This window comes from Canis lupus, chromosome 20, assembly GCF_003254725.2.
Source record: "Canis lupus dingo isolate Sandy chromosome 20, ASM325472v2, whole genome shotgun sequence".
Taxonomy (NCBI): domain Eukaryota; kingdom Metazoa; phylum Chordata; class Mammalia; order Carnivora; family Canidae; genus Canis; species Canis lupus.
Genome location: NC_064262.1, coordinates 38,194,199 through 38,220,920, shown reverse-complemented (window position 1 = coordinate 38,220,920; position 26,722 = coordinate 38,194,199). Strand labels below are relative to the sequence as shown.

The 26,722-nt window shown below is 53.2% G+C and overlaps 1 protein-coding gene across 1 annotated transcript in view; it reads left to right on the top strand.

The window, feature by feature from the left end:
• Positions 1–25,873, top strand: part of TEX264 (testis expressed 264, ER-phagy receptor) — a 30,321-nt gene extending 4,448 nt beyond the window's left edge. Inside the window, 4 exon segments of the mRNA XM_025456024.3 lie at positions 8,408–8,629; positions 21,693–21,821; positions 21,823–21,862; positions 25,285–25,873. Coding sequence (XP_025311809.3) covers positions 8,408–8,629; positions 21,693–21,821; positions 21,823–21,862; positions 25,285–25,577 — 684 coding nt within the window. The 3' untranslated portion in view covers positions 25,578–25,873.
• The last annotated feature ends 849 nt before the right edge of the window (positions 25,874–26,722 follow it).

Genomic DNA, 26,722 nt, shown 5'->3' with positions numbered 1-26,722 from the left:
TGTGCCAGGTTCTGCTCGACACCTACACTCCAGAGATGAACAAACCTAGCCCTGCCCTCAAAAAGTTTCATGCAGTTGGCAAGTCAGCACTATAGATGAATCTCTAATAGGCACTGTAATTTGATGCCCACAGAGCTTGGAGCTCTGGGTCTGGGGAGGATACCTCAAGTTTGCCTGAGAGGCTCAGAGAGGAGGCAGACTCTACCTGGGACTTCTCCCACGAGTCGAACTTTGCTGTGCCACGAGGGGCCTCTTGGCTGAGGGAAGTACAACAGTAAAGGCTTGCAGACATGAGACAATGGGGGAAGTGTGGCCAGTGAACACGTGGTGGCTGAAGAAAGCGGTAGAAGGGTTTGCTGGGCCAGGCAGTGGGAGGAACAGCAGGTTGGGAGGCAAGGTGCAACACAGCCCCCTATAATTTAGGAAGCTAACTGGATGGCAGATGGAGGAGAGGAGGAAACGAGACAGGGAGGCCATTGAGGAGATAGGGCTTGCCCCAAGTGAGAGGTGGCATGGCCTGGTTGAGGGATGAGTAGACAATGAGGATTTGAGGTCACATGGTTGGGAGATGGCAGTAAGTGGGAGTCGAGATTGCTGGAGCCTAGGTGATGCGGGGCAGGAGCTCGACCAGATGCTCGACCCCCACTCCTACAGGCTCTGTTCTGTAAGTTTTTGCCCCTCCTTCAGTATCTGGCCTAGTTGGAGCCCTCTGCAAGGCCTTGGTGGGAAGGAGGAGAGTCCTTGCAGTCACCTCTTTCCTCATCCACATGTTCTATTACTAAAGCAGCGCATTGCCTCTTAGGTTGGAAATGCTAATTCCGGAATAGGAAAGGGCCAAGGAAGCAATGTACCTTGGGGTCAGTGCTAGAGGCTGATCCAGGGAGGCTGTTCTCCCTCCCCAGTGAGCACAATGGGAGCAGTGAGATAGAAGAATCCTGGCATGGTGTGCTCTCCCCATGGCCTCCTGGCCCAGCCACTGCCTCAAGGCAACCCACCATATAGCTGTCCTTGAGGAGGTGGTGGGCCTGGATGTCCAGGGTTGGTTGGGTGCAGCCTGACTTGGGTGCCAGTCTGGGTGGGGCCACAGCCTGAGAGTACAGCCTCAAGGTTGGCAGTCCTGAGTTCTGATTCTGTTTCATCACTGTCATGCTGTGTGATCTTGAGCATATCATATAATATCTCTGAGTTTCTGTTTCTTCATCTATAGAGCCATGTTAAGATATATGCTTCGTATGTTGTCTGGCAAGAGTTAAATTAGGTGACATATGTGAGGCATTCATCCTGCCACTTGGCTCTTGATAGCTGTTTAACCACAACAAAAAATGGGTGGATAAAACATCCGTGCTAATTAGGTGCACTGAAGCATCATCCTGTGCACTCAGGACCAAGGCCTAGACCCTTGGCTTGGCTGTGGACATCTGGCTGGCTCAGAGAATGAATGTATAAGTCAAAGTGGCCCCTCTGATCCTGTCCCTCTCAGTCCTGGGTCACTCCAGAAGATACCAGTATCCCCAGTCAGAGCTGGGTCATACCCTGACACCTAGAATAGCTTAGGGATGTATAGTCTCCATCTACTCTGAGAGCTGGGCAGTATATTCTCTACCTAGGAGGGATTCTCACAGAGGGTTTAAGGAACCATGGACCCCCACATTTTAGGTGCTCTTGGTTATCGCAGACTGTCTGGTCCACACTGCTGATGTTATAGAGGAGGAGACTGAGGATCAGAGAGCAAGAGTTGAGGTATTGATCTCATACAGTTCGCTCATACTTCTTGTTTTTATTTAACACATGTTTGAGCACCTGATCTGTGCCACGCTGCTGGACACTTGGGCTCCGTGAGGACCAAGGGGCCCAGCCTTCAGGACCTCTCAGTGTGGGTGTATCAGGGGAGCCTGGCTGAGAGACCCCATCCAGGCCTAGGGAAAGCTAAGAACCCAAGCCTTCTTCCTAGGCTGCCTCCCTAAGCAGTGTCCAGCATGGGACCCTGCATATTTTGATTCATAGAGGGGCAGGATATAGGCTGAGCTTTTCTGTGGCCCATCCCCATACCTTCTCCCTCCCCAGTGAGCACAATGGGAGCCAGAACCTGCTCCTGTGTGAGTGTGCGTGCGGAGGAATGAGGCTATTTTAGGCTCTGTGAGTGGGGCAGGGAGTGACCAGGTGAGAGGTGGCCACCTGCGGTCAATGCTGCCCTCCCCCATGAGGTGCAGACTGACAGCTCTCTAGCCACTCCCCTTCCAGGCCTCAGCTCCTGGATTCAGCTGGACAGGGTTTCTGAGAAAGGCCTGGCGAAGCCTCACTTGGTCTGACTGTGGGCCCAGGAGTGACACAGGAAAGGGCACCGCCAAGGCAAGTTGCTGTAGACTCTTTCATGTCAGATGCTTTTGGAGCATATATATCATTAACTCTGTGTCCTGGAGGGTCAGCCTATATATGTCAGTCAACTCCAGGTCGTGAGAGTTTTGTATGGAGGGAGTTTTAGGGTCTGGGCAACTGGTTCTTGGGCAAGAGAAAAGGATTCCATTCTCCATGCCTGAGGGCCTTTGGAGAGGTAGGAGGATGAATGAGGGAAAATGTGACAGGAAGTGGAGAGACCCTGGCAGTGGCTCATAGGTGTTCCTCTCCTCTCCAGGGCCCAGCATTCTTGGAGTGCGGCCATTTCCTCTTCTAAGTACCAAGGGAAAGGAATGAGTTCCAGAGTCAGTCACCGATCTGTGCCTGCCCTCTCCCCACAGTGTACATGGGAACATACACATACAGATCCAGTTCTATTCTTGTAAAGCTGGAGAGGAATCAAGATTGCTCTGCCCTCATCCCTGCTTCTGAGGTGGGGTATGGGGGTCTAGACAGTGACTTTAGCCTGGTCTCTCTGGGAACCTGGGGTTGTCAGAGGGGAACGAAAGAGCCAGGAGGATCGTGAGTGGCTCACTGGATCCTAGCCAGCTCTGGCCTGTGGATGGACCCTTCTGGCTCAGTGGCTATTACCATGCCCATGGATCTGTCCTGTGTGTCATCTTGGCCCTCTACCTCCTGCTCCACCCTCTGCTGCTACCACCTACACTGCCTTAAGCAACCTGTCTGCCTGCCCTTATGGGGAGTCTGGCTGAGGCAAATGGGGCATAGCAGCTGGTTCAGTTTACCTGGCTGAAGCCTAGGAGGGGGTGCTTGCCCCAGGTCTCAGGCAGATTGGAGAACTGGTGGTGCTTGGGTTCTGCCTTTAGTAAACAAGACTGTATTGAAGCTCCCTTTTTTCTCCTAGTCCACTGAGAGTCAGCCTGGGACCTTCAAGTCTGCAGGGGTTAAGGCTGGTAAAAGTATTGATTTAGGCTTATGCCACAGTTCCCCTTCCCCTTTAGTGTGTGTGGGGATGGGGCCTCCCCTGCCATCCCTGGAGGCACTAAGACCACATGGAGCCTGGGAAGTAATGAGAGAGTAGGATTTCCCAGGGTTGACCTCAACAAGGACAGTGGGAATGTGGGCTAACTGCTGTTTCCAAGGGCCCAGGCCATTCCCTCCCTACCCCAGTGTGATGATTTTTCTTCTGGATGGAGTCCAGGCTTTTGCTCTGCAGTGGGTTAACTGTGTGGGGCAGCACTAGAAAGACACAGATCTCTCTTAGTAGAGCTGCCTTTGGTAGGGAGGAAGGTGTGGGAGAAGAGGTCTTTGGACTCTTTCTGAGTTTGAATCAAGGCCCCACCGCTTACTAGAATGTGATTCTGAGGAAGTCACTTGTTCTTTCTGAGAATCCCTACCTCGAGTTTTGTTTTTCTGGGGACTAAATAAGGATGAGGCTCAGTACCTGGCCCCCAGTAGATACTTAGCAGTCCCCTCCCCTGGGCCTCATGCCATTAGGACTTTGTAATTTTGGGAATCATGCTTGCCTACCTCTGGCCTAGGCTCTTGCAGGTTGCCTGGGCCATGAGAGGAGGTGCAGCATAGGGAGACTCTGTTATACAGGCTGTTCCTAGCCAGGACCTATTTCTTAGGGCTCCCAGGTGGCTTTGGGTCCTGTGGCACTGCTCTGGAGCCAGTCTTACTGGGTTTGAATCCTAACTCCAACAATGCCTTGCTGTATGGGCCTTGCTGAATAGTTTTGCTGTCTGGGTCTCAGAAACAGAGTTGATAATGGTACCTATTGCACAGTGTTGTTTGGATTGCATGAGCTGATGGGTGGAAGGCAACAACTGGGGCAGACAGCACCTTGTCAGATATCAGCTGTTGTTAGGATTATGCTTGGGGGTGAAAAGAAGGCCCTGAAAGACCTCTAGGTGAGAGTTCCCAGAAAGCCCCTGGACCCCTCTTTGGAGGTTGGTGTCCTGCCGACTCCCCTCCCCTCCAGCCTGAAATATAGGTCCTGTCCTCTGGCCCTGCTGTTTGTGTCACCCATATCCTGACCTAGTACCAGCCCAGCTTTTGCCTTTGGATACCACCTGCTTGGGGAAGTTGGACCTGTGGGGCTTGATGTGTTGACCTGCAGCACCCTGAAGGTTAAATGAACCCATTGTTTACCCTCCAATTATGAACAGCTGTGGCTGCTCTGTTTCTCCTCAGGGGTACCAGTGCCAGTGAAGGGTACTGTCCCTACTTGTCACCTTACACAGGGCTGGGTATGCTAGCCAGGGAGGAGTCATGGCAGCCTTCTGGGCCTGGGATCAGCAGGCATTGCATCTGTCCTCATCAGATGTTGCAGGTTATGGATCTAGGGCTGGCCATTTCTATTGAACTCAATATCTGGGTTTGGTTTGGGCCAGCTTACACCATTTTTTCTTCCTTGATCCTGGAAGATAACAGTCTTGTCCATTTTCTAGACTCCATGAAGTCTTGGCCAGGCAGGGACTTCTTTTCATGATGGCCTCACCGACAAGGGCAACCTGGTACTGCAAGACCTCTTTGGAAGGAGCATTGGGGCCAGCTTGTACCCAGAAGCTTTAGATTCCAAGCAGACTGCCCTCTTCTCATATGCCAAGAGTTCTCACAGCTCTTGTTCTGGGCTCAGGTACCTAAAGAAATGACTGATTCAGGGAAGAAAGGGAGTAAGCAGTTGGAACTGAAAGGCTCAGGCTGACCTCCTAGGGTCAGGCCCAAATCGAGGCATTGCATTGAACCAAGGTGTGTGGAATTTCTAGCTATCAGGACACTCTTCTATCTTCCATGCCCTTGACAACCTTAGCGGGCCATTCTCCTGGTGGTGGGCATGGGCTCTCCAGGGAGTCCAGGGAAGCCTTCCCCTGATCAGCCTTGCCACTCCCCAGCTGGTCTTAGGGCCTGTTCCATCTCTTTGCTGGAGATGTGCCTGGTTCAGCTTCCTTCTGGTTCCAGCTCAGTACAGGGCTGCTTAGCTGGTGATGGGTTTGCTGAGTAACTTCCTAGGATGCCCTTTAGTCACTGGCCAGGGCAGAACAGGGCAGGAAGTATCCTCACTTGTGGAATTGAGGGATTGCTCAGGCAGAAAGAGAATACCTGTGGCTAACACACCTCCCAGATCTCAGGAGTCCTGTCTCTTTCTCTCTCTCTTTTTTAAAGATTTTATTTGTTTATTCATGAGAGACACACAGAGAGAGGCAAAGACATAGGCAGAAGGAGAAGCAGGCTCCCTATGAGGAGCCTGATGTGGGACTCAATCCCAGACCCCGGGATCACACCGTGAGTGGAAGGCAGGTGCTCAGCCACTGAGTCATCCAGGCATCCTGAGTCCTGTCTCTTTATTAGCTTCTTCCCTTCCCTGTAGTGGGAGTTCCTCTTTCGAGGTAGAGGGAGAAGAATTTTGCTAATGTGCAGGGCCTGTGTGTGCATGTGTTGTTGCTGAGCATACCCCAAGAACTTAATGTGTACCCAGGATCCTGGGCCTTTCTGCCTAGAAGCCTGGAGTGGTGGGGAGAGATGGAGAGACCATCAGTTACTGTGCAGCACAAGGCCTGCTCCTTCAGTTGGTTATTTGAGATTACAGAGGAAGGGCTCTAGGCAGGGAGCATCAGAAGGCTTTGAGGAGGTTGGTTGAGCTAAATCTTGAAGGATGGGCAGGAATTTCCCAGGCAGAAGGGACCCTGGAGTAAGGTGAAGAAGGACATTCCAAGCAGAGAAAGTAGCTTATGCAAAGGCAGGAAGCATGGGAGGACGTGGCATGTTTGGGGAGCTGCAAATAGTTCTGTGTGGGTGTGTGCGGGGTTGTGGTGGGAGAGGAGGCTGGCAAGGCGGGCTGGCCCAAAGCCTGGATTTGCCCCTCCCTCTGCCATTCAGATGCTCAGTGGACACCTGCTCACCTGGGTTCTGGCCCCTTCTGGGGCCTAGGAATGCAAAAAAGGAGTGCTAGGGGAGTGTGTGGACAAATCCAGGCAGTGTTGCATGGATAACTTAAGACAACATTGCATGCTGGGCTCAAGAGTTTCAACCTAGAGCAGAATTGGGAGCCATTGAAAAGTTTTGAGCAGGGTGGTCACGGGTGTTGTGGTGCTTTCTGGGGTGTTGTGCTTTTGGGGGATCAAGGAGGATATTGAACTTGGGAGCTCCATAAAGGCTGCTGAAGTGATCACACAAAAGACCCCGGGACCCAAACCCAGGTAGGCCAGAGATGATCAGTCAGGTGACCTTCTAACCCATTTCTTCATCTAAACTGTATTGAATATTTCTTTTGTACATCTATAAGTTCCTGGGCTCAGGATCATAGTGATTGGCATTGCAGTGGGCACTGTCCCTAAGTCTGTCAGCGGGAGGCCTTGCCAGAGCCTCCTGCCTCAAGCCTGGGATGTGAATGGAGCAGTTGCACCATCTATAGTCGGGAAGTGGTACTGCACTTGTCTCCTGTGCCTCTGCCTGGGTAGGGTGGGAGGAGTGTCAGGCCAGCCAAAGTGACTGCTACCAGGTAGAGTTGATGGAAGCAGGAGTTCACAGCAAAATGTTGTGTGTTTGGAGGGGGTGCTGGTGTGTGACACCAAGCTACCCTGAAAGACTCCCCTGGAGGGTGCTCGAACCTAAAGAATGGGCAGGGAGGAACTACGTGTTCAGAAGTTTGGTGAATGGTGAATTGGTGAATTGCAGGCCAAGGGTCACTTCTTTGGCCTGTGTCATAGCTGCTGATAACCAATGACCTTTATAGCAGTTTCTGAGTGCTGTACCCGGCTGAACCCTAATATGAAGTATCTCATTCAATACATCAATCCTGTAAGGAACTTTCACTCCAAGAAACCAAGAGACTTATGCAAAGTTACACGACTCAAGATTCATACCCAGTCCTGCTTCTCTCCAGAAGTTGTGGTCCTGACCACTGCACCATATTGCCTGCCAGAAAAGTCCTGAACTAGGCTTAATGACATAGGATTCTAAGGGGCAGCAAGGGGCCCCTAGCTGCAGAGAGCTGGGAGTGACCCCCAGGGACTGCATGGAAGTGAGAACCTGGAGTGGGTGCATTAGTCCCAGGCAAAGTGAGATTCCAAGGACAGGGCTGGACTAGGCTGAGAAACCCCTAGGGGATTGTTGGCAGGGCTTAGAAAGGGAGAGCAGAAGGAAGAACAGGTAAAAATAACTTCAGGTGCTGTGAAGGTAAGCCAAGAGAAGCAATTGAAGGTAGCGGAAGTTTGAATTTAAGGGCCAGTGGGACCCAGGTAGTGGGAGAGAGGGACCTTCAGGTTGAGGGAAATCCAAGATTAACAGAACAAGGTCCGTGAAAAGTGTCTTAGATTTAGGATCAGATACCCCTGGGGGTATCAGGGACTGGTATATATTCAGTTGCAGGAAGTGAGACAAATTGGGGCTCCTCGATGCCAGGAGAAGAGGTGAGTGCTGGACCTTGTAAGTCTGGGGTCAGGCTTAGTAAGTGTTGGAGACTAATATTGAGCCGACCTGCCTTAGGTTTATGGGATTCAGGGGAGGGAGGGCAGCTAGGGAGGGGAGCAGAGTGCAGTGATGTACAGGTACTGGGGGCCCAGAGACACTTGGAGGGAAACCAGCAATCTATAGCTGAGACAAGAAGGTACTTGGCAAGTGTGACAGGGCCTGGGATGGGGCACAGGTTACAGAGAAGGTCTGGAGGCTTTGGTGATGGTAGCTGGCCCAGCCTGAGGGTTTGGGGATGAGGATCTTCCCCAAAGATGGTTGTTTCATCAGCAACCCAGAGTTCAGTGTGGTCCTGCTTCCTGACCAGTGTTTCCTGTACCCCTTCCACAGCACAGGGCATAGCATATTTGTTGGAGGCATAAATGAAAGGATGGATGAGTCCTATAGCAGGATGCCATAGACTGGGGTCATGTAAGTTTCAAAAGGAAAATACTCTTCTCCATTGTGGTATCTGGGGCTGTGACCTTTTGGAACTCCTGCTTCTTCCAGGCCTAAGCTGGCACAGAACCTAGGTGGCAAGAGTTCTGAGAGCCTCATTCCTTTGTTCAACCCTGACACACCTCTTCTTCCTCCCCAGGTACCCCCTGAGAAGTGCCGCTGTGCAGTGGGCAGCATTCTGAGTGAGGGTGAGGAGTCACCCTCCCCTGAGCTCATTCAGTTCTACCAGAAATTTGGCTTCAAGGTGTTCTCCTTCCCAGCACCCAGCCATGTGGTGACAACCACCTTCCCCTACACCTCTACCCTGTCCATCTGGCTGGCTACCCGCCGTGTCCACCCTGCCCTGGATGCCTACATCAAGGTGAGAGACAGGTCTAGTGTATGTGTATGTTGGGGGACAGCTAGTCCTTTGGGTAGGAGCCAGAGAGGACTGTCCAGGCTGGGATGAAAAGCTGTTTTTGTGAGGGCAGCACCCTGGGGCCCTCATAGAGCAGCCTGTGGAGCTAGGAAGATGGGTAGAGGTTGTTGCATCCATCCCAAATGCCCGAGACCTTATGGATGCCAAAGCATCTACTAGGAGCGTAGGGAGCTTATTCAGAAACCTAGCCTGATCAATTCAACTCTTGCTTGGACCAGAGACATTTTTAGTTCTCAGCTCCCCACTCCAGGCTCAGATGGATGGAGAGGTCCACCCTGACCTTTTCCTGCTGGGGGCCCACAGAGCAAGAGCCCTGAGGCTTCCAGGGGCTGGCAGTCCCCAGGTGTTCATGTGTTGCCCCAGGCCTGGCTCCTGCATGAGCTTATGCACTTCCTCCCTGAGCACAGGACTGGGGCAGCAGCAGCAGCCTGTCTCCTTTAGTTCCTGACCTGGTCATTGGCAGTGCTTGCAGACTGGGTTACTTGGAGGAAGGAAAAGAGCCAACCACCAGGAGATCTGATTGTGCATCTCTGTTTCCACAGATTTTTTTAAACTTTCCCTGTTGCACATCCTTCGTCCTCTAGAACATTTTGTAAAGTTGAGTACTAGGGAATGACTCAGTTGGGCTTGAAAGTCATCCATTCAACTTGAATTTATTGAATGTCTATGTACTGTGCTGGATACAATGTGAAGCGTTGGTATATGAAATAGGCATTTACAGCAAGTGGTAGAGACAGGTAATAAATGTCAGATAGGGGACCTGGCTGGCTCAGTCAGTGGAGTATGTAACTCTTGATCTTGAGGGTGTGAGTTCAAGCCCCACGTTGAGTGTAGAGATAACTTAAAATCTTTTTTTTTTTTTTTGATAACTTAAAATCTTAAAAAATAAATGTCAGACAAAAATGGGATATGTGCTAGAAAAGAATGGTGAGGAAGTGCGGGGACTAACTTGGATAGAGTGGTCAGGTACAGCCTCTTGGAGGAGGTAACCTCTCCAAGGTAACCTTGGAGAAGGGGATAAGAAGATTCCAAGCAGAGCAGAGTGGGAGCAGAGTGGGACCCTAGGTCATGGGGTGACCTAAAGATACTGGGAAGTCACTGTAGTGTTCCATCCAGGAAAGTAACACATGATCTGACCGTCTTAGTCATACATGTACAAGACAGGCTCTCTCATCCTGGGCAAGGTGGGACTAGATCCAGATCGCAGGGGCCAGCAGAGGTGCTTAGGAGGCAGGATTTCCTTTTTCTCTTTTTTTCTTTTCTTTTCTTTTTTTTTTTTTTTTTTAAGGAGGCAGGATTTCTATGTGAATGGTTGTCTTGGACTGGGGCAGTGGCTGTAGAGGTGCAGAAAAGGTGGAAATTTACAATCTATTTTGGAGATAGAACTGATGGACTTGTTGAGATTTTTTTTAAGGTATTATTTATTTATTAGTGAGAGACACAGAGAGAAACATGCTCCCCATGGGGAGCCCAATGTGGGACTTGATCCTGGGACCACGGGATCATGCCCTGAGCCAAAGGCAGATGTTCAACCACTAAGCTATTGAGGTGTCCCAGAACTAATGGACTTGTGTATGGATTGGATGTTGTGGAGGAGCTGGGAGGGCAGAGTCACAGCAGGCTCCAGTTCCTTTCAGCCTGGGCAGGTGGACAGGTGTGTAGTGGTGCTTTTCACTGAAATACGGAGATCCGAGGGAGGATCTGGTTTGGGAGGCAACCAGCTCAGTAGGCTGTGTAGTGGGGAGCTGCCTGAGAAACATTCAGGTAGAGGTGTGGAATCCCCAGTGCTATGTGTGATCTAGACCTCAGAGAAGATTGGGCTGGTGGTTATCTTAAGGGACCTGAGCTTGTGGAAAGTGTATGCCCTGGAGGCAGCTCCTAGGCAGAGGCTGTGCAGAGGGCATGGCTAGTGTGGCTGGGGTCAAGGTTCGGGGGAAGAAAGCAGGAATTTGAATTTGATGGATTTGAAGGAACCTGATGGGTGTTTTCCAGAGCAGCCTAGAGGAAGGGACAAGGCCTTGGTGATGGAAATAGGAGCTGAGACAGGTGTTGGTTAAGGAGATGAAAGGAGTCTAAATAGGTCACCAGCTGTGGCCTTCTTGGTCAAGGACAGGAAGAGAAGAAACAGGACGGCTATTGCTGTGGTAGGGCAGGGGCAGGGGAGAATAGAGGTGGAGTTCTTTGTGAGCTGGCCAGTGGCAGCCAGAAGTGTGCTGAGGAGGAGCTGCTTGCCTGGGGGTGAGTTGGACTGGAGACTCTGGGCAGAGTGAGGCAGGAGGTGGGGTAGCTGGTTGGTGATGAGGGCAGGAAGGCAGACATTGGTGCCTGAGGCCTGCTTAGTATGCATCTTGAGGGGGCCTCAACCATTTCACCGAAGAAGGCTGCTGGGCAGTGTCTCTAGTCCTGTAGATGCCATCCTCAACCTCAGGATTGGAGGTGCACCCCGGGAAGAGACTTTCTGGGTTCCAGACCTCAGAACAGGACGTGTAGCATGTGGTGTGGTGGCGAGCAACTCAGCCACCAAAGCCTTTTCCTGGCTTCAGGGGTTTATTTTTAGACACCTTTGTCCAAATTTCCCGGCCCCTGACAGCTTCACAAGTTGCCTGGTTTTGACGTCACCTCTTTGATGAAAGCCCTTCCTCCTTCCTCCTCCTCCCGTGGGAGCCTGTCAGCTGTGTTCTGGGCTTGATTCTCCTGGGGTGGGGCCTGGAGCAGGGGGCCACCATTCTCTTTCCTGCCTTGGATAAGGAAGCCAAAGATACAAGAGAGAGCAAGGGGCTTCTCCAGGGATGTCTGTGAGGCATGCTGCTGTGGCTTGGCCACCAGCTGGGAGAGTGAGAGAGATGCCAGCCTTCCCACAGTGGAGACATGGCCCAAGGTGCTCTGATGGTTTCTGGAGGCAGAGGTCACCTCTGCCCCTGTGTTTAGCCTGATCTTACATTCTGGGGGGCGTACCATGTGAACGAGGAAGGGGCTCAGCCTGCAGTGGATAGAGGAGTGGCCCTGGGCCTCTCTTAGCCTGGGAAACAGAGAGAAAAGAATAGAAAGCTCCCTCCCACAGCTGCCCTCTTCCCCACTGGCCTGGGACCAGAGAAAGGAGGCTGATAATGAGACTGTGGGCTCTCCCAGCTCTGACAGCTGGCTGCCTGTGTGTGTGTGTGTGTGTGTGTGTGTGTGTGTGTGTGTGTACGCATATGTGCACCCTTCTTTTTCTCCACCTCTCTGCTTTCTCTCTGGATCTGAGGCTAGGTCTGCTGGGGAGGTGTTTCAAATAGAATGACAGCAACCATTGGCTTTCTGTTTCAGGAGGCGTGAGGGGTAAGGGAGGCCAGTAACCCTGCTGCCAGAAGGATGGGAGGGAGGACTTGGCAGGCTGGGACAGGCGACAGGGGTGAGTGGTCTCAGAACTTTGGGTGAGGGAGGTAGAGAGCAGCTGCTGTCCTGGCAGTTGCAGATGTGCCTGAGACTGGGGTAGGATTGACCTGATGGGACAGAAACGTCCTAGGGGTCACTGTGAGGAACCCAAAGAGAGTCATTTGTCAGGTTTCTGTGGAATGTATAGATTCCAGCTTTGTGATCTATGTGAAAGCCCCTGACTCTCTGGCCAGCCCTCTTCAGCTTGGTAGCCTGGCAAATTGAGCTGTAAGGGCTAAAACTCTGCCTTTCTTCACATAAACCACTGGGGGGCCCCAGGCAGAGCAATCTGGGCAGCATCTGTGCGAGGGGATGCCTGGGTACCATGTGACTATCATTTTATGTGGAAGGTGCCCCAGCTTTGTTAGGCTGCTCCACCAGAGTCCAAGGAGATGGCCTACTTGGACAGAAAGAGATCACCCCCTGAGCTTCAGGAATGAGGGAGTCTTCTGGCAGCTGCAGGAGGGTGCTGAACTTCCATCAAATTGTAGGGCCACAGTTGATTTGGGACCCAGGTGTCTATCCAGAGCAAAAAGCAAGGGCCCCAGAATTCACCACAGGATAAAACCAGTCTTAATGAGTATCCAGGGAAGGCTTGGGCACCTGGACAGACCAGGACCAAGTGAGAGGACTGGGGATGCCTTGTGTGTGAGAGGCCCCTGAACTCAGCAGTTGGCAGAGAGGTCACTGAGAGTGTTAGACTGCTTAGCCAATTCTCCCTTGTGCCTGACTTCCTCTCAACGGAATCCTTAATCTTCATAAATCCCTTTCCCAGGGTCCCTGCCTTCCAGGAGTTTTCAGGGAGAGGGTCCTTGTGATGTTTGGCTATCTTCTCCTGAGTTTAGGAAGACACAGGGCATTGTCCATGTGGAAGCTGGTTGGCTGGGAAGTGCAGGCAGGCCTTGGGAGTCAGACATTGGCTCTTTCTCCATAGAATTGTGGAGAAATTGGGGGATAGGGTGGGTAGGGTGGATATAGTGAGCTGGTTGGTTGGGAGGTGTCTTGGTGGTAAAGTTCTGGGACAGCTGGGTTGACAGGGTTGTCTTACTAGGGGTTTTAAAGTGGGCAGGAACCTCAGACCATAGTTTTCAGACCTCTCTGGGGCAGGAGCCTATGACTATGCTGAGGTGTCCCCATGGCTTGGCTGCCAGGTTTGGGGGTTGCACTTGGACCCTTACTTGCTTCAACTGGAGTAGCTCTGCCTCTGGGTTTTAATGAACCAGATGACCTCGTGATCTTTTCTTTGGAGGAGGGCATCTGAGATTTAAGTGGTTTTAAACTTCAGTCCTCAGAGAGGTACACAGCTTGGCAATATCCTGCTTCACCCCTGGCCTACTGCTTGTCCATTGCAGATCCTGAGGACACTGTGGCAGCTGCAGTGTGAATGGATCTGGGAGACACCAGGGCTTGTCCTGTGTGCAGGCAGGGACAGGGCTGCCAAAAGAGGCAGTTGTTTCTGGGGAGCATGACTGACTGGGAGTTGGACCTGAGGGGAGCCCTGCAGTTCTCCCTGGGGTGGTAGTGACTGAACTCTTGAGTGGTGGATCAGATGGTGTTGTCCTAGGGCAGCCAGCTGGCCCTAAGGAGTAGTGGCCTCAGCAAGGTGCCTGTGGGAGTGAGTCAGCCTATTGAGCTGTGGGAGTCTGTTGCTTCTTCTTGAGAGGCAGCATGGTCAGAGCCTAGGGTCCTGTCCAGTGGCTCAGAATCTTTGTGTTTCCCCTTTACCTACCTGGGGAACTTTGAGGGAGTCAGTGCAGGGAAGTGGGGAATTTGAGTCCATTCTGGGGCTAGAACACCAGTGGGAAGCAACATAGCCCTGGCAGTGGGAACCTAGGTGAGGATGCCCCAGTGGGGTATGAAATTTGGGGTCCTCTCTCTTTATGTGCCTATCACCTGTGCTGAACAACATGGAAGGGTCTGGAACTTTATTTTTCATGAGGGAGGCCACCTGGCAGCCCTTCCGCTCAGTTGCTTACTCAGCAGTTATTTACTGAGCCTTTTATATGGTATTATTTAGGGGATGGGGGAAGCAACTAGGAGGCAATCATAGGGTCATAATCAAAGCCAACATTCCCATCATTTTACAAATGGGGAGACTTGAGGGCTGAGGAGGGGAGGTTACGCAGGGTCAATGGATGAAGCAGTGGCTGAGTCCAGACTGGGTGCCCTGGGCTGAGGATCATTCTGATGGCTATGTGCTTTCTGCCACTTTGCCCCATCCATGAGTAGTGCTGGGCCCAAGACCTGTCATGAACTTGGGATACACTTGAGATGGTCCCCATGGTGGGCCTGGGATGGCAGCACATTGGGTCAACATCTAATTGGCCCTTGTCTGTAGGCCCGGCGGGCAGAGTCAGGGCTGAAACTGCTGGTTTGGGAGTTAGCTTGAGGAGCCAAAAGAAAAGGGCAGGGAGAACCTGGCTGCCCATTTGCCCAGCAGGTGCCCATTATGGGAGACGTTGGCAGTCACTTTGGGCACAGGATGCAGCTGCTGCAGGTGCCTTATTGAGCTTCATGTCTTCACCCTCAGTGAGGTAGAGACGGCTCCATTCCCAGGCTTCCCTTACTGGTGTTCCAGGGCCAGCTCACTTGCCAGTGCTGCCGAATGCTAATTGGCTGTCTCAACTCAGGGAGAAGAGCACTCTCAGCAGCACCAAGACCTGGGGCTGAGTGATGGGCCCCCAGAATTCTTTTCTCCCCCATTTCTCCCAGACACAGGATTTAGCCATGCCCAGGGAGAGTGGGATAGGGAGAGGAAGGATGGATTCACCAGGGAAGGCAAAGCAACCTTTGGAAAGTGGTGGCATTTGTCCTCAGCCTTGAAGGAAGGGTAGCATTCTTTAGGTGAAAGGGCAGGTCAGGCAGAGTTACTGATTTGGGCATGGTTTTTATGTACATTGTGGCTAGAGTGCAAGGGAGGAGCAAGCGTTTGGACCCAGGAGATGAAGCTCTAGGGAACCGTTGATGGTGTCTGAGTAGATAAATGACTGCTTCTAGTCTAGGCTGGGCTTTGGAATAGGACTTCAGCACAGGGAGTTGAGGAGGGAGAGGTGGAGGCCACAGAACTGAGCTCTGAATGACTCTACTCCCAGATACCCTCAAGCCAAGAGAAGCCCCCTCCCCCCTTCCCTTACCAGGGCTTGGGTTCCCTTCTCCACTTAGGGAGCTGCCCATAGGAGGCCAGGTCTCCTCACTGCTGGCCTAGGCCCTGGAACCTGTTCCTCAGTCTCTCTGGCTACACCTCTCCCCACTCCCCTACCTCAGAACTGAAAGCACAAAGCCAGCCTTTGCTGGGGCGGGTGTGGGAGCCACCACTCTTGAAATACCAGCTCAAATGTGGTAGCTTGGCAGCCCTGCAGGACCCTGGGGGCTGAGGCTTGTCTGGATGGTTCTGTGGGGTTGGGCTGTCACTAATTCAGAGGGAGCCTTATTCCCCAGGCAGATGGGATTTACCAAGGAAGAATTCTATTGCTCTTCTCCAGAAAGCTTGGGATTCCAGCAACGAGGGAGGAGAAGGGGGAGAGATTTTGAGGAGGCTTGCCCTCCCGAGCAGAAACACTTTGTCCCTTAACAGAGCCTTCGTATAAGGGGAGATTAGCTGCCTGGTTATATAGATTGGAAACCTAAGGCTCTAGGGAGAAGGGCTTTCCTGGGGGTAGATGGAAGACAGAAGTCAGAGATACCAGTTGGAGATGAGAAATTCAGGGCTGCCTTCTCCTCACCTACCTCCTCTCCTTCCCCCTCTCCTCTTCATCCTTACCTGCCCACCTGTCCTTCCCCTCTGGCATTTCCTGATGCTTCTGGCTCCCAGGTGCTAGCCTTCATGGTTCCATCTGCACTGAGCAGCCTTCCTGCTGCTGGATCATCAATCAGTAGCATTTTCATCAGCCTGTGAACTGGATGGGGCTCAAGGTCCTTGACTGCACAGATGCTGCAGAGAATGGCTGGATCTTGGAAAGGGGTGAGCCTGTGGTGGTAGCAACAGCATCTGGAGTCGGTGACTTCCCTCCCAGATTTGGAAAGGAGAGTGGAGGATCCCAGGGCTGAGCCCCCAAGCCATAGTCTCCCTGAGTACCCTCAGACTCCCCTCTCCTGGTCCTGTTCCACGAGAGCCCAAGGCGGCCAGAGTAGGACTGAGCTGGTGTTGGAAATTGGCTCTGTGGGCCCTAGCGAGGGAAAGGCTAGGCTTCCTGGTCCAGATACATACTAGGGTGCTTCAGAGCAGGGGTCCCCTGTGCCTACTTAGAAGGAATCACCCTCCCCTGCTCCTTAGTGCCCCAGCCCACCCTGCTCTGATGGCTGCTGAGGCCCCCTCTCAAGCTGCCCAGGAAGCCAGAGCCTGGGTGCACAGGAATATGAGCAGAGGTGTAAATTACATGGCAAGCTGTCAGCTCTGAGGTGAAAATGAAAAGTCTTGAGGCAGTGGCACCAGCAGGCACAGCAGGCTGGGGTGCCAGGCACAGCACCCTGCTTCCGCACCCCGCTCTTCCTCACACCTTCCCCTTTCTGCAGTCTTCCCCAGCCTCCCACCCAGGCCTGGCTCCTCTGCCATCCCTTCCTCTGCCATTTGAGGGGCTCCCAGATAGACCTAACCCCAAGAGGGCCTTCATCTGTTGCTTCATTTTATTTTCTAACTGGCTGACTGGCACACAGAAAACTGGGCTGTGCTTTTTTGTTAATTTTGCAATCTTAACATTTGTGGTAATTTCTCCCATTGATTCCTTTTGGGTTTTTCAAGTATATAATTATCTTTCAGTGATGGTGTTTTTATTCACCTTTTCCAGTTCTCACTTTTCTTAGGATCATCTGTTTCAGTCTCTTTATTTTACAGTTGAGGATATTGAGACACAGAGAGAAACTACCTATTTGTCAATGGCCAGGCTCCGGGATCCTGCCTGAGCTCTCTCTGCCACTTCTGCTTCCTCACTTCCCTCCATGGAAGCCCCATCTCTCTCCTTGTCTCCTTGGCCTTTCATTTTCATAGCTTTGGGCCCTCCTGCTACAAGGGGGAGGATGCTCACCAACCCTTCTGCAGGCTCTCCCTGCTGGCTCTGCAAGGCCTGCAGAGCTATCTCCTGCTGTCACCTCCTGCCCCACAGAAGGTTTAGGTTCTGGGCCAGAGGCTCTTGGGAGGCCCAGTGAGGATGAGGGGCAGCCAGGGAGAGGGAAGTTGACGGAAGCTCTTGGGCAGAATAATAACAATGTGCCACATTCTAGCTGCAACAGCGCCTGCTGTGCCTCCCCCATCACTTTGCACGTGCGATGCAGACCAGTTGCCTAAGGGGCCTCCAGGGTCTGAGCCCCCACTTGCAGGGAGTGCTGTGTGCAGGCGGGTACATGTTGGTGTCTCTGTAATTAAAAATGAACATGCCTCACTTCACCCAGTGAGGAGACGCCACCACCTCGGGTGGGATGCAACAGCTGTTTGCTGCCTGTGTAGCTGCCCAGCTGTCCAGCCTGGAGTGGAGGGATGTAAGGAAGGACTGGGCAGCTCAGGGTAAGCAGGAAGGCCCAGGGTCCCTCATGCCAGTGAGGTAGGAGGTTAGGGGGTTGTGATTGGGTAGAAACAACAGAGCAGAACTTTTTCTGGGGCTCAAGTAGAGGTGGGAGATGTGTGACCCAATCCTTGGCCTGTACCCATTGCCTCATCCTTTTGGGGATTTGAGACCACCCAGCTCTGAGCAAACCCAGCCTCTGGGCAGCCTGGGAGTAGGATCCACCCTCAGTCTCCACCTGGACCTGACCTTTTCTGCCCCACACCTCCTCCCCACCCCTAGCCAAAGGCATGGGTTGTTTGGTGCCCAAATAGGAGTTCAGGTCTTCTCTCTCCCCCCTCCTCCCTTCTTCTGATGCAATATAAACTCACAGGGGAAGCAGTGTGGGTGCTGTGGGGCAACCTTGCCATCTAAGTCTCTGTGGGAGCCCTGAGCTGCATGGGCTAAATCCATGCCCACTACTCAGGAATGAGCTCATCCTAGAGTGATAAGAGAATGTGGGGTGTGTTCCCAAGGTAGCTGAGGCAGTGGCACCATGGCAGCCTATGTACACCGCCCCTTCCCTTGTCTGCCAGCACCCCTGGCAGGGGGTGAGCCCATGTCGGTGCAGCAGTGGTATTGGGGGAAGTGCTGGTGACTGAGGCCATCTGGAAGTCCCTGCATTGTGAATAGTATTCCGAGTCCCTCTCTTATTTCTGCTGTGGAAAGCAAGCCTTGGAGATATATGTCTGAGAGATTAGAATTCCTGAATCCAGTTTATAGCAGTTCCTGATGGCACCTTAACATGGCAACTTCTTCCTATTAGGTGAGGAGGATTGTGGATGTCTGCATCTCTCCTTCCTTGGAGAGAACCTTGTGGTCCCCTTGATTCTGCGTAGGATTGAGTTGCTCTGGGTTGTGGCTTCATCAGATGGCCAGTAGCTTCAGTGGCCAGAGCAGGCTCCCCTGTCCTGGTGATGCTTCCTGGGGCCTCTGGCTGTCTGGGCTTTGGGAAGGGGTGTTCCCAGGGCTGGAAGGACATCAGGCCCATCCAGGCCCCTTTCCTTAGCAGTCCTAGCCCAGTGTGCCATTGACTTGGTGTCCTTGGCCCTTGGCAGTCTGTTCTCCAAGGGCTCCCTGGGGCTAGCTGAGGGAGAAGCAGCTGGTCTTGCCTTCCTCCAATGATTTTCCAATATTTATCAGCTCATTGACATGTGGCCCAGGCCACAGCTCCTGCTGTGCAGTGAGGACCTGCGAGCTGGCCCACGGTTACCCTCTCTTCCCTCAGAGTCTGTACCTGGCTTGGAAGGAAAGGGCTTGTCCTCTGCTGATCACTTAGAGACAGGGCTTATGGCTAGTTCTGTCCCTCCTCCCCTGCCCCAGTCCTGATTGGGCTTATTATTGCTCTGGGGGCAGAACGCAGAGTGAGTCTTGAGGAGATGCCATGGAGACAACTAAAAACTCCCTCTCTTGCCTATGGGCCTGAGTTGGAAGTTTGCACCTTTGCCTTCTTCCTGCTCCTCTCCTGAGTCTGAATTTTGGCAGGACCTGGCATGTGTTAAAATGATTTGAGGCTAAGCCGTCAATGAGATTTTTAATTAGTTCCAGGGGCCCCCAGGTGGTAGGGGTAGGACCAGGCTGGGCTTGGGTGGGAGGCTGCCCCTCCAGGGGCCTGAGGGCAGGCTTGGGCGGCTGGCAGTCCCTGTGTGGGATGCTATAAGAAGGAAGAGCTAGGCAGGGAAGGAAGGGCTGTGTAGCCAGACCAGTTTTCTCTCTCTCCTCTGTCTCCCCTGTTCCTCTGTTCTCCCCGATGGCTTTGAGATGAAGGCGACGGCAAGGATGGAGGATGCAGTTTCCATGGCAACGGGGCTGTCCACAGCCAGGCAACTTCAGAGCTGGGCTCTCCGGAGGAGGCAGATGCGCAGAGCAGCCGCAGAGCTGCCTCCCGCCTGCCAATGAGGGGGCTGGCAGAGCAGGTGGTAATGGTGGCTGCCTGGTACTGCCCACCCTGATGCCCAGCCTAGAAGGGAGAGTGATAAAGAGGACTACTCCCTCTTATCATCCCTGTTACTGCCTGGCTTGAATGTTGACAAGGGTTGAGGTGGGGTTCCATTGTCCCTGGAATTTCTTGGTAGTCACAGGTTGTGGTTCCTGGGAGCATCCTTCAAAGCCAAATGTCTACAGCCCTTGAGGGATGGGCTACCAGGTTGATGACCACTTAGCAGATTTCCTCTGGACCTTTTGAATGCCCTGATTGCACTCAGTGGCCTTTTTCTTCCCTCTAGCTATCAGGGAAGGACCTAGACCTTCTTTAGGGAGTCCTCTGACCCTGGGCTTGGCGACATTTCTCAGTTCACTGCATGGGGCTCAGGTTTGGCAGATGCTCATTCCCAAGTGCTGGCAGTAGGGTAGCCCCAGAGCCTGGTAGCTCCTGCTTCCATGGCTTCCTTGTTCAGCCTTCTGAGGACCAGGGCTGGGTAAGTATGTGGGCAGTTGAAGAAGAAGAGGCAGCCATCAGTGTGTGCAGAGATGGGAGGAGCTGGACCCATGGAATCATGAGGTGGCACAAAGAGCAGTCAGGTTGGCAATAAAATACTGGACTCAAAACTATTAAAAGTAATGACTTCTTCACTGACCCTGCGGTGTCAGGGCTGGGGTGTTCCTCTCTGTGTTTGAGCGCATGGAGACTTAATGTGCAGGACCGTGCTTGGGTTACCCATGTTGTCAGGCTAGCTGAGCTGTAGCTAGACTTTGGCCAGACCATCCATCTCCCCTGTGGGCTCCTAGGCATACCCTGCCCCCCCACTGGCTGCTGGACATCCTGGCTGATAAATCATATGGGCCCACCTTTTTTCTTCTCTTTCCCTGGAGGCAGGGGGGGGTTCATTTTTTTTAACCCTCTTCACTACTTTAGTTGGAAGGGGTTCCTCAACCCTAATATTGGCCAGGCAGGCGGACAAGTGGAGCCCTAGAGTGGCTTCTCCCTACCAGGCAATAAGTCTTTCATTACCGCTAAGTGGAAGGCTCATTTCAGAGCTCGTGGTGAGAGCCAGGCGGGTGCTATAAATAGTCGTGTTGTGAAGGTTGGCGGGTGAGCAGTGACAGGGCCGGGGCCTCACAGTCATCTCAGTGGGTAATTGCACTCCATGGCAGGAAAGGGGGACAGGCTGGGGAGCAGTGCGCTCTTGACCTCTGTTCTGATCATCCCTGCCTGCCTCAGTGCAGCTCTGAGCTCCATTCCATACACACTGGGGGAGGGGAGCTTTGGGCTCTGCATCTGGGCAGAGGGAAGTAATGTGCTTGTCTCAGAGCTTGGGGCCCTATAAGCTGCTACTTTGGCATACTGGGGAGTCAGGATAATGTTCAGTGGTAGTTCTACTTGTCCTGTCTATGCCTCTAGGTGTAGGGTCTGCCTCTTTGCCCTTGGCTGGAACTCTGGACAGGTGCTAGAAGGGGTGGGAACCAACCACATCTGATAATCCCAGAGGTTGGCATAGACCCAAACCAGTAGGGAATGGGAGTGGAAGAGGGGTTCTGCTGGCCTGGAGCCCCTGTCCAGGGTTTGTTGGTAACATGCTTACAAGAGCAGGAGCTGAAAGCCTAAGGGTCAGGGACCCTGGCCTTTTCTGAGAGCTCTGGGTCAGTCAGCATTGTCCAGGGTGGGAAAGAGGTCAGGGTCAGGAGATCCTGGGATGGGAAGTTAGAACGTGGCTTGGCTTGGGTGCCTGGGGCCAGAGTTCATGGGGTCCCTGTCCCTGGGGTAGTCTGGGATGCTAAGCATCATAGCTTGAGGCTAGTGCTTTCTGGAACAGCTTTTTGGTTGCAGACATACAAGTAGGTTGGCTTAGGGTGCCAGGCCCCTGGATTCTTCTAGCACCTGTCCCAGCATATTGTCCCAAGGACCCCCTGGTCCTTTAGATCACTGCCTCCTGGAGTCTAGGGCCCTGTCCTGGTGTCCCTCCCTCAGCAGGGGTTTGGTACTTGGGGGAGATTGAGGCAAAAGGCAGAGCCAGCCCTCTGGGAGGAAGTGAACAATAGATAGTTCCTAGGGCCTCTCAGAGACAAGTGGGTCAGAAGCCCTGTAGGGCTCATTCCACCTTCTGCCACTTTCTGACAAGGAGCGGAAGCTGTGTGCCCACCCTCGGCTGGAGATCTACCAGCAAGACCAGATCTATTTCATGTGTCCACTGGCACGGCAGGGAGACTTCTATGTGCCTGAGGTGAAGGAGACAGAGCGGAAAAGCCGGGGGCCTGCAGGAGGCCAGTGACACCCAGATGGATGGCACAGGTATGGAGGGTGGGGCCCTGTGTGAAGCCTATCCCTGGACTTGTGGGGCATGGTTGAGGAGACTTTTTCCTGCCTGGACTGGCACTGTGAGTGTTCCAGACTAAACTTGGCAGTGGTGGAAGGAGACCTGCCTACCCCAGGACCCATATGCAGAATTGCATATTTCTAGATATGTGGATCCATCTGGATTTGGATTCATGTGTGTTAGCCCTGGCAGTACAGATACAAAGACCCTGCCCGAATTCCCTCCAGATGCAACGGGGAGTACCCTGGATACAGAGATCACAGACAGCTGGATGCTCATGGGAGGAGAATGAGGCTGTTCAGGAAAGGCATCACTTGGGTGGAGCTCATCAGGAAATGAGATTGGCACTGATCTGGAAGGTAAAGAGGAGAATAGGGTGTTTCCAATACGGAGCCCCACCCAGAGGCAGCTACTTTCTCCCTGCTGAAGAACAATCAGAAAGCCTGCCGAGGGGGGCCAGGAGATAAGTGCCCTGCCCCTTCCACCAGAGCCAGCCTTCATACTCCATGTCTAGGCCAGCTGGTAATTTGTCTGTTCTCAACCCACCTCCCTGCCATCATCTCTTGTGACCCTAGGCTTTCCCCAGGAGCAGGGGGGCCCTAGTCCATGCTGCTGGAGCCTTGAACTGTGGAGGTCCATGACCTGTGGGAGTGGTACACTCCCCCCAATGGACAGTGGGGAGGAGAGCAGGTATCCCTCCTTCTTTAGGAGACTTCCTCTGTCCAGCCAATCTTCAATAGCCAAGGTCACCCTAGAGAGGCGTATGTTGTGGCGGCGGGTGGGGGTATTGAGAGGCAGGCAGTCTTCACTCCCTAGAGGCCATGTCCAACACAGTTAACTTCATCTGCTGTTTAATTACCTCCGTGGGGCACTGCTCCCACCCGCCTGGTAGTGCCCGGCAGACATTCTCCAGTGCCCCTACTGTGAGCACAAGACATGGCACAAGGTCAGCAGGCCCAGGCAGTCCCCAGGGCAAGAAGGGGGATGTCTTGACCTTCCTTCAACCTCCTTCTGCTGCCTACATCCCCGTGCTTGGCCCACCCACCCAGCTTCTCTCCCAAACACTGCCTGCCAGGGGTGTTGAAGGACTGCTTGGCACCGGCTACAGCTGGCTACAGTGTGGCTCCCACGCCCCCAGCGCCTTGGCCTGTCTTCCGCACTAGCCTGCCCGCCCACTCCTTGGTGGGAGTGCCGAGGGGTCTGCCTACCTCTGACAGGGTCTGCCCTGACACTCAGGGCAGACTCTGAGTATGTGCCTGCCAGGTGCATGCCATTTGCACAGCAATGTATGCTGGGGGCCTGGCTGCCCAAGGCTTGGCCTGCCCCTGCCTGCCTCCCCACTGGGGCCCCCACTTGGGCTAGGAGGTGAAAGGGGGTGATTAGCTGCCTTATGCCTGTTATTACATTGATGTATTATTTAGCTCCAAAGAGGCAATGAATATTTGATCTCCTTGCACTGGCTGTGGGCAGTGGAGGAGGGAGGGACTGGGGTGAAGATGGCAGCTTCATTCCCTGCCCTAGCTGCCCTGGAGACATAGGTGCTTCCCTTCTTTGCCTGGCCTTTTCTGCCCTGGGACACAGGCCCAAGACTTTGGAACTTCCTCTGGTGCAGACCATGGTGGGGCTGGAGGGATGCCACTTTTCTTGCCTTGGAGTTATTTGCCAGAAGTGTCCACATGTCTCCAGGGCTTGTCCTCATCTTAGCATACTGGGCCCTAGCCTGAAGGGGCATCCCTGGACTCCTTCTTCTGATCATTCCTATCCTAGAAGCTGGGAGAGGGAGGAGTCAGCCTCCTGGCAAGCAGGCAGGTTCCCATCCTGGGTCCCAAGAGAGCCATTGGATAGGTGGGCTGGTGGAACATGACAGTTTAATGGGGCCTGGGAGCCCCATTTCATTTGCTCCTTTCAGGCCTGTAGCACTCGGGGCACTGATTGTCATTTAAAGAGGGAATAAAGAGCTGGAGTCCTGCCCCAGAGTTAGAAGGCAACCACTCATAACTGAAGATATAGCCCAGGCTCACTTTTGGCTGCCTGTATTCTGGATGCCATGACTGGGGCCCCAGCAAGAAGAGGGCCCTAGGCCAGTAGCCTGGCACTTCCAGAGCCCACCTCACCTCTGCCAATAGGCCCAAGGGGCATCTTCTTGGAGCCAAGGGAACAGGAGGAGCAGGCCTCAAATCCCCCCACCCTTACTTTAGTCCCCATCTGAGGCTCAGTGAAAGTTGCAGGCCAAGTCCAAATGCCAAACAGACAGTCCCCAGCTGCTCCTGGCTCTGGGCTCCATCACCATGGAGACAAGATCTGGGGAAGTTGGCCCACCCCTCACCTCTGTGATGTTTGACAGCTGCCTCTCTCCGGATAACACAGAAGGGAGGCATATCAGCCTTCTTTCAATCTAGATTCCTACACAGTGGGCCTGGGCTCTTTGTTCCTCCTTGCCCCTCACCAACTGTTGTCAGTGCCTCTGATATGGGGAGATAAATTAAGGGATTAAGGGGTTGCTCCTGAACAGGGCAGATGAAGTGTCTCCTTGCCTGGAGGACGTGTTAGGGGTGGGAGGAACAGACTGGGAGGGATCTGGACCCTCAGCCCTGTCTCAAGGTTCTCCAGCTGCCAGAATAGTGCTCTCATGGTCCCCTTCTGCTGCTTTGTGGTGCATGAACCACCAGTAATGGTTGGGGATAATTAAGGGTTCCTCTGGGGTGACCCAGGCATAGGGGAAGAAAGCCTTTAAAAAGCTTTATCCTAGTACACTCCTTCCTTGGAACTGGTTTCTCAGGACTTCTCTATCCCACTTCTCCATACCCTTGCTGCCCTCTCACATCAGGACTTAACCGGGGCAAGAGGCTGAGGCCAGCTGCCTTCCTAGATATAGCTGCTCCTTGGGGAGCCCTGCATGGGGGAGGGGACAAGAGAGTAGGCCTCCTGGTCCATTCTCCTGTCCTCATGCCTTATGGGTACTATCTATAGCTGGCCTTGGACAAACCTCTCTCCAAGCCTGAAATGGGATGTGGAGAAGGGGACATTAGCTTGAGTCTCTTTGTTCTATCCTCAGATCCTCACCTCAGGGCTGAGTGGTCCTTAATGGACTGTTGGGGGGAGGGGGACAGCAGGCTTTGTGAGAGCACAGGGAGTTGTAAGGCTAATTCAGGGGAAGGGAGAGGAGTGCATAGCAGGCTGCCTGCCTGTGCTCTCTCTCTTTCTCTCCCTCTCCCTCCCTCCCGTTGCCCTGTCAGTGCAGCTCTGGTGAGGGCAGAGGGCAGCTGGAATGAGCCTCCTGAGCTAGGGCCTACTTTATTATTCATGAGCACACTGTGCATGCCGGTTCCTAAGCAAATGGCAGGGCGTCTGTCCTCTCCCTGTCCTAGCTAATGTGTGCTCCCTCTTCCTGGCACAGGAGCTGACACGACGAGTGACACAAGTTCTGTAAGCCTGGAGGTGGGTCCTGGCAGCCGGGAGACTTCAGCTGCCACACTGTCCCCTGGAGTGAGCAGCCGTGGCTGGGACGACGGTGATACCCGTAGTGAGCACAGCTATAGCGAGTCAGGCGCCAGTGGCTCATCCTTTGAAGAGTTGGACCTGGAAGGCGAGGGACCCCTGGGGGAGCCAAGGCTGAGCCCTGAGGTTGAGCCCCTGGGGGCTACCAAATGGCCCCGGGAACCTAGTACTCCTGAAAAGGGTGAGGAGTAACCCTAGGCCTGTACCCTTCTGGGGTGCATTTGCTGAGGAACTGAGCAGACTCTCCAGCCCTCTTCTTCTTCACCTCTCAGGCCCAAGCTGGGGCCAGGGGTTTCAGGGGGACCTGACTTCCACTGCCCCGGGCTCTAGCCAAGCCTTCTCACCACCCTCTCGGCTTCCAGGGCCAAAGAAGCCAGGGACTATATTCTGCACCCAGACCCCGGGGCTACCGCCCCTCTGACATGTTTTTTCAGATTCACATTGGAGCTTCCAGGACCCAGAATAAAGCAAATGATTTTCCTGTTTCATCTGGATTTGGGCTGTGCTTTTGTGTGTGTGTGTTTCACCTTGAGGAGCCCTGTGCAGACAGGCTGGGAGTGGGCAGGAGTACCCCCAGGCTGAGGAGAGGAGGAAATGTGGCAAGGTACTATAGGGTGAGAGGAGGAAAGGAATATTGAAGGCTCTCTACTCCCTGCTTTGTGGCCCCAGTTGACAGCTGCTCCTCCATTGAATCTGTCCCAGAGGCTCCCCCAGGTTGCCGGGAAACAGGCAGAGCAGGTCAAGGAGTGTGAGAGCCAAGCATAGGGTATCCTTCAGGGCTCAGGAGTGGGGAACTCACAGCCTCTACTTCCAAGGGATGCCTTTGTGTCTGTGGCTCGAGTGTACCTGTGCTCATGCTGGTATCTGCTCAGCAGGTGAGGATATCCCTGCTGTGCCTGTCAGTGACTATGTACCTGCAGAAGCACATACATACACACATCTTTGGTTCTGTGTGTGTAACCGTGGATGGGTCTGCTTGTGGTAGCCCTGCGTGAAGCTGTACTCAAGCAGGCATTAGGATGTGATTGTGGCTGGGTATGGCTGTGTTTGTGTGGATGGCTATGTGGTTATTATATTCACATGATGCTCTCCTTTATGTGTCTTAACTATGTGTGGAGGTACTAATAGGGGTGTGAGACTGACCAGCTAGAAGCATCATTTTGGGGGCTTTGTCCATATACAGCTCTCCATGTGTAGTTCTGTGTCTGTGTACAGCTGTACTGTGTGTTCATGTGTAAAGCTATAGGTCAGTACAGCTATGTCTATGAGTTTATCTGTATATGTGTAGACATGTCCACATGTATGTCCATGAATACAGTTATGTGTCTACATGTAAA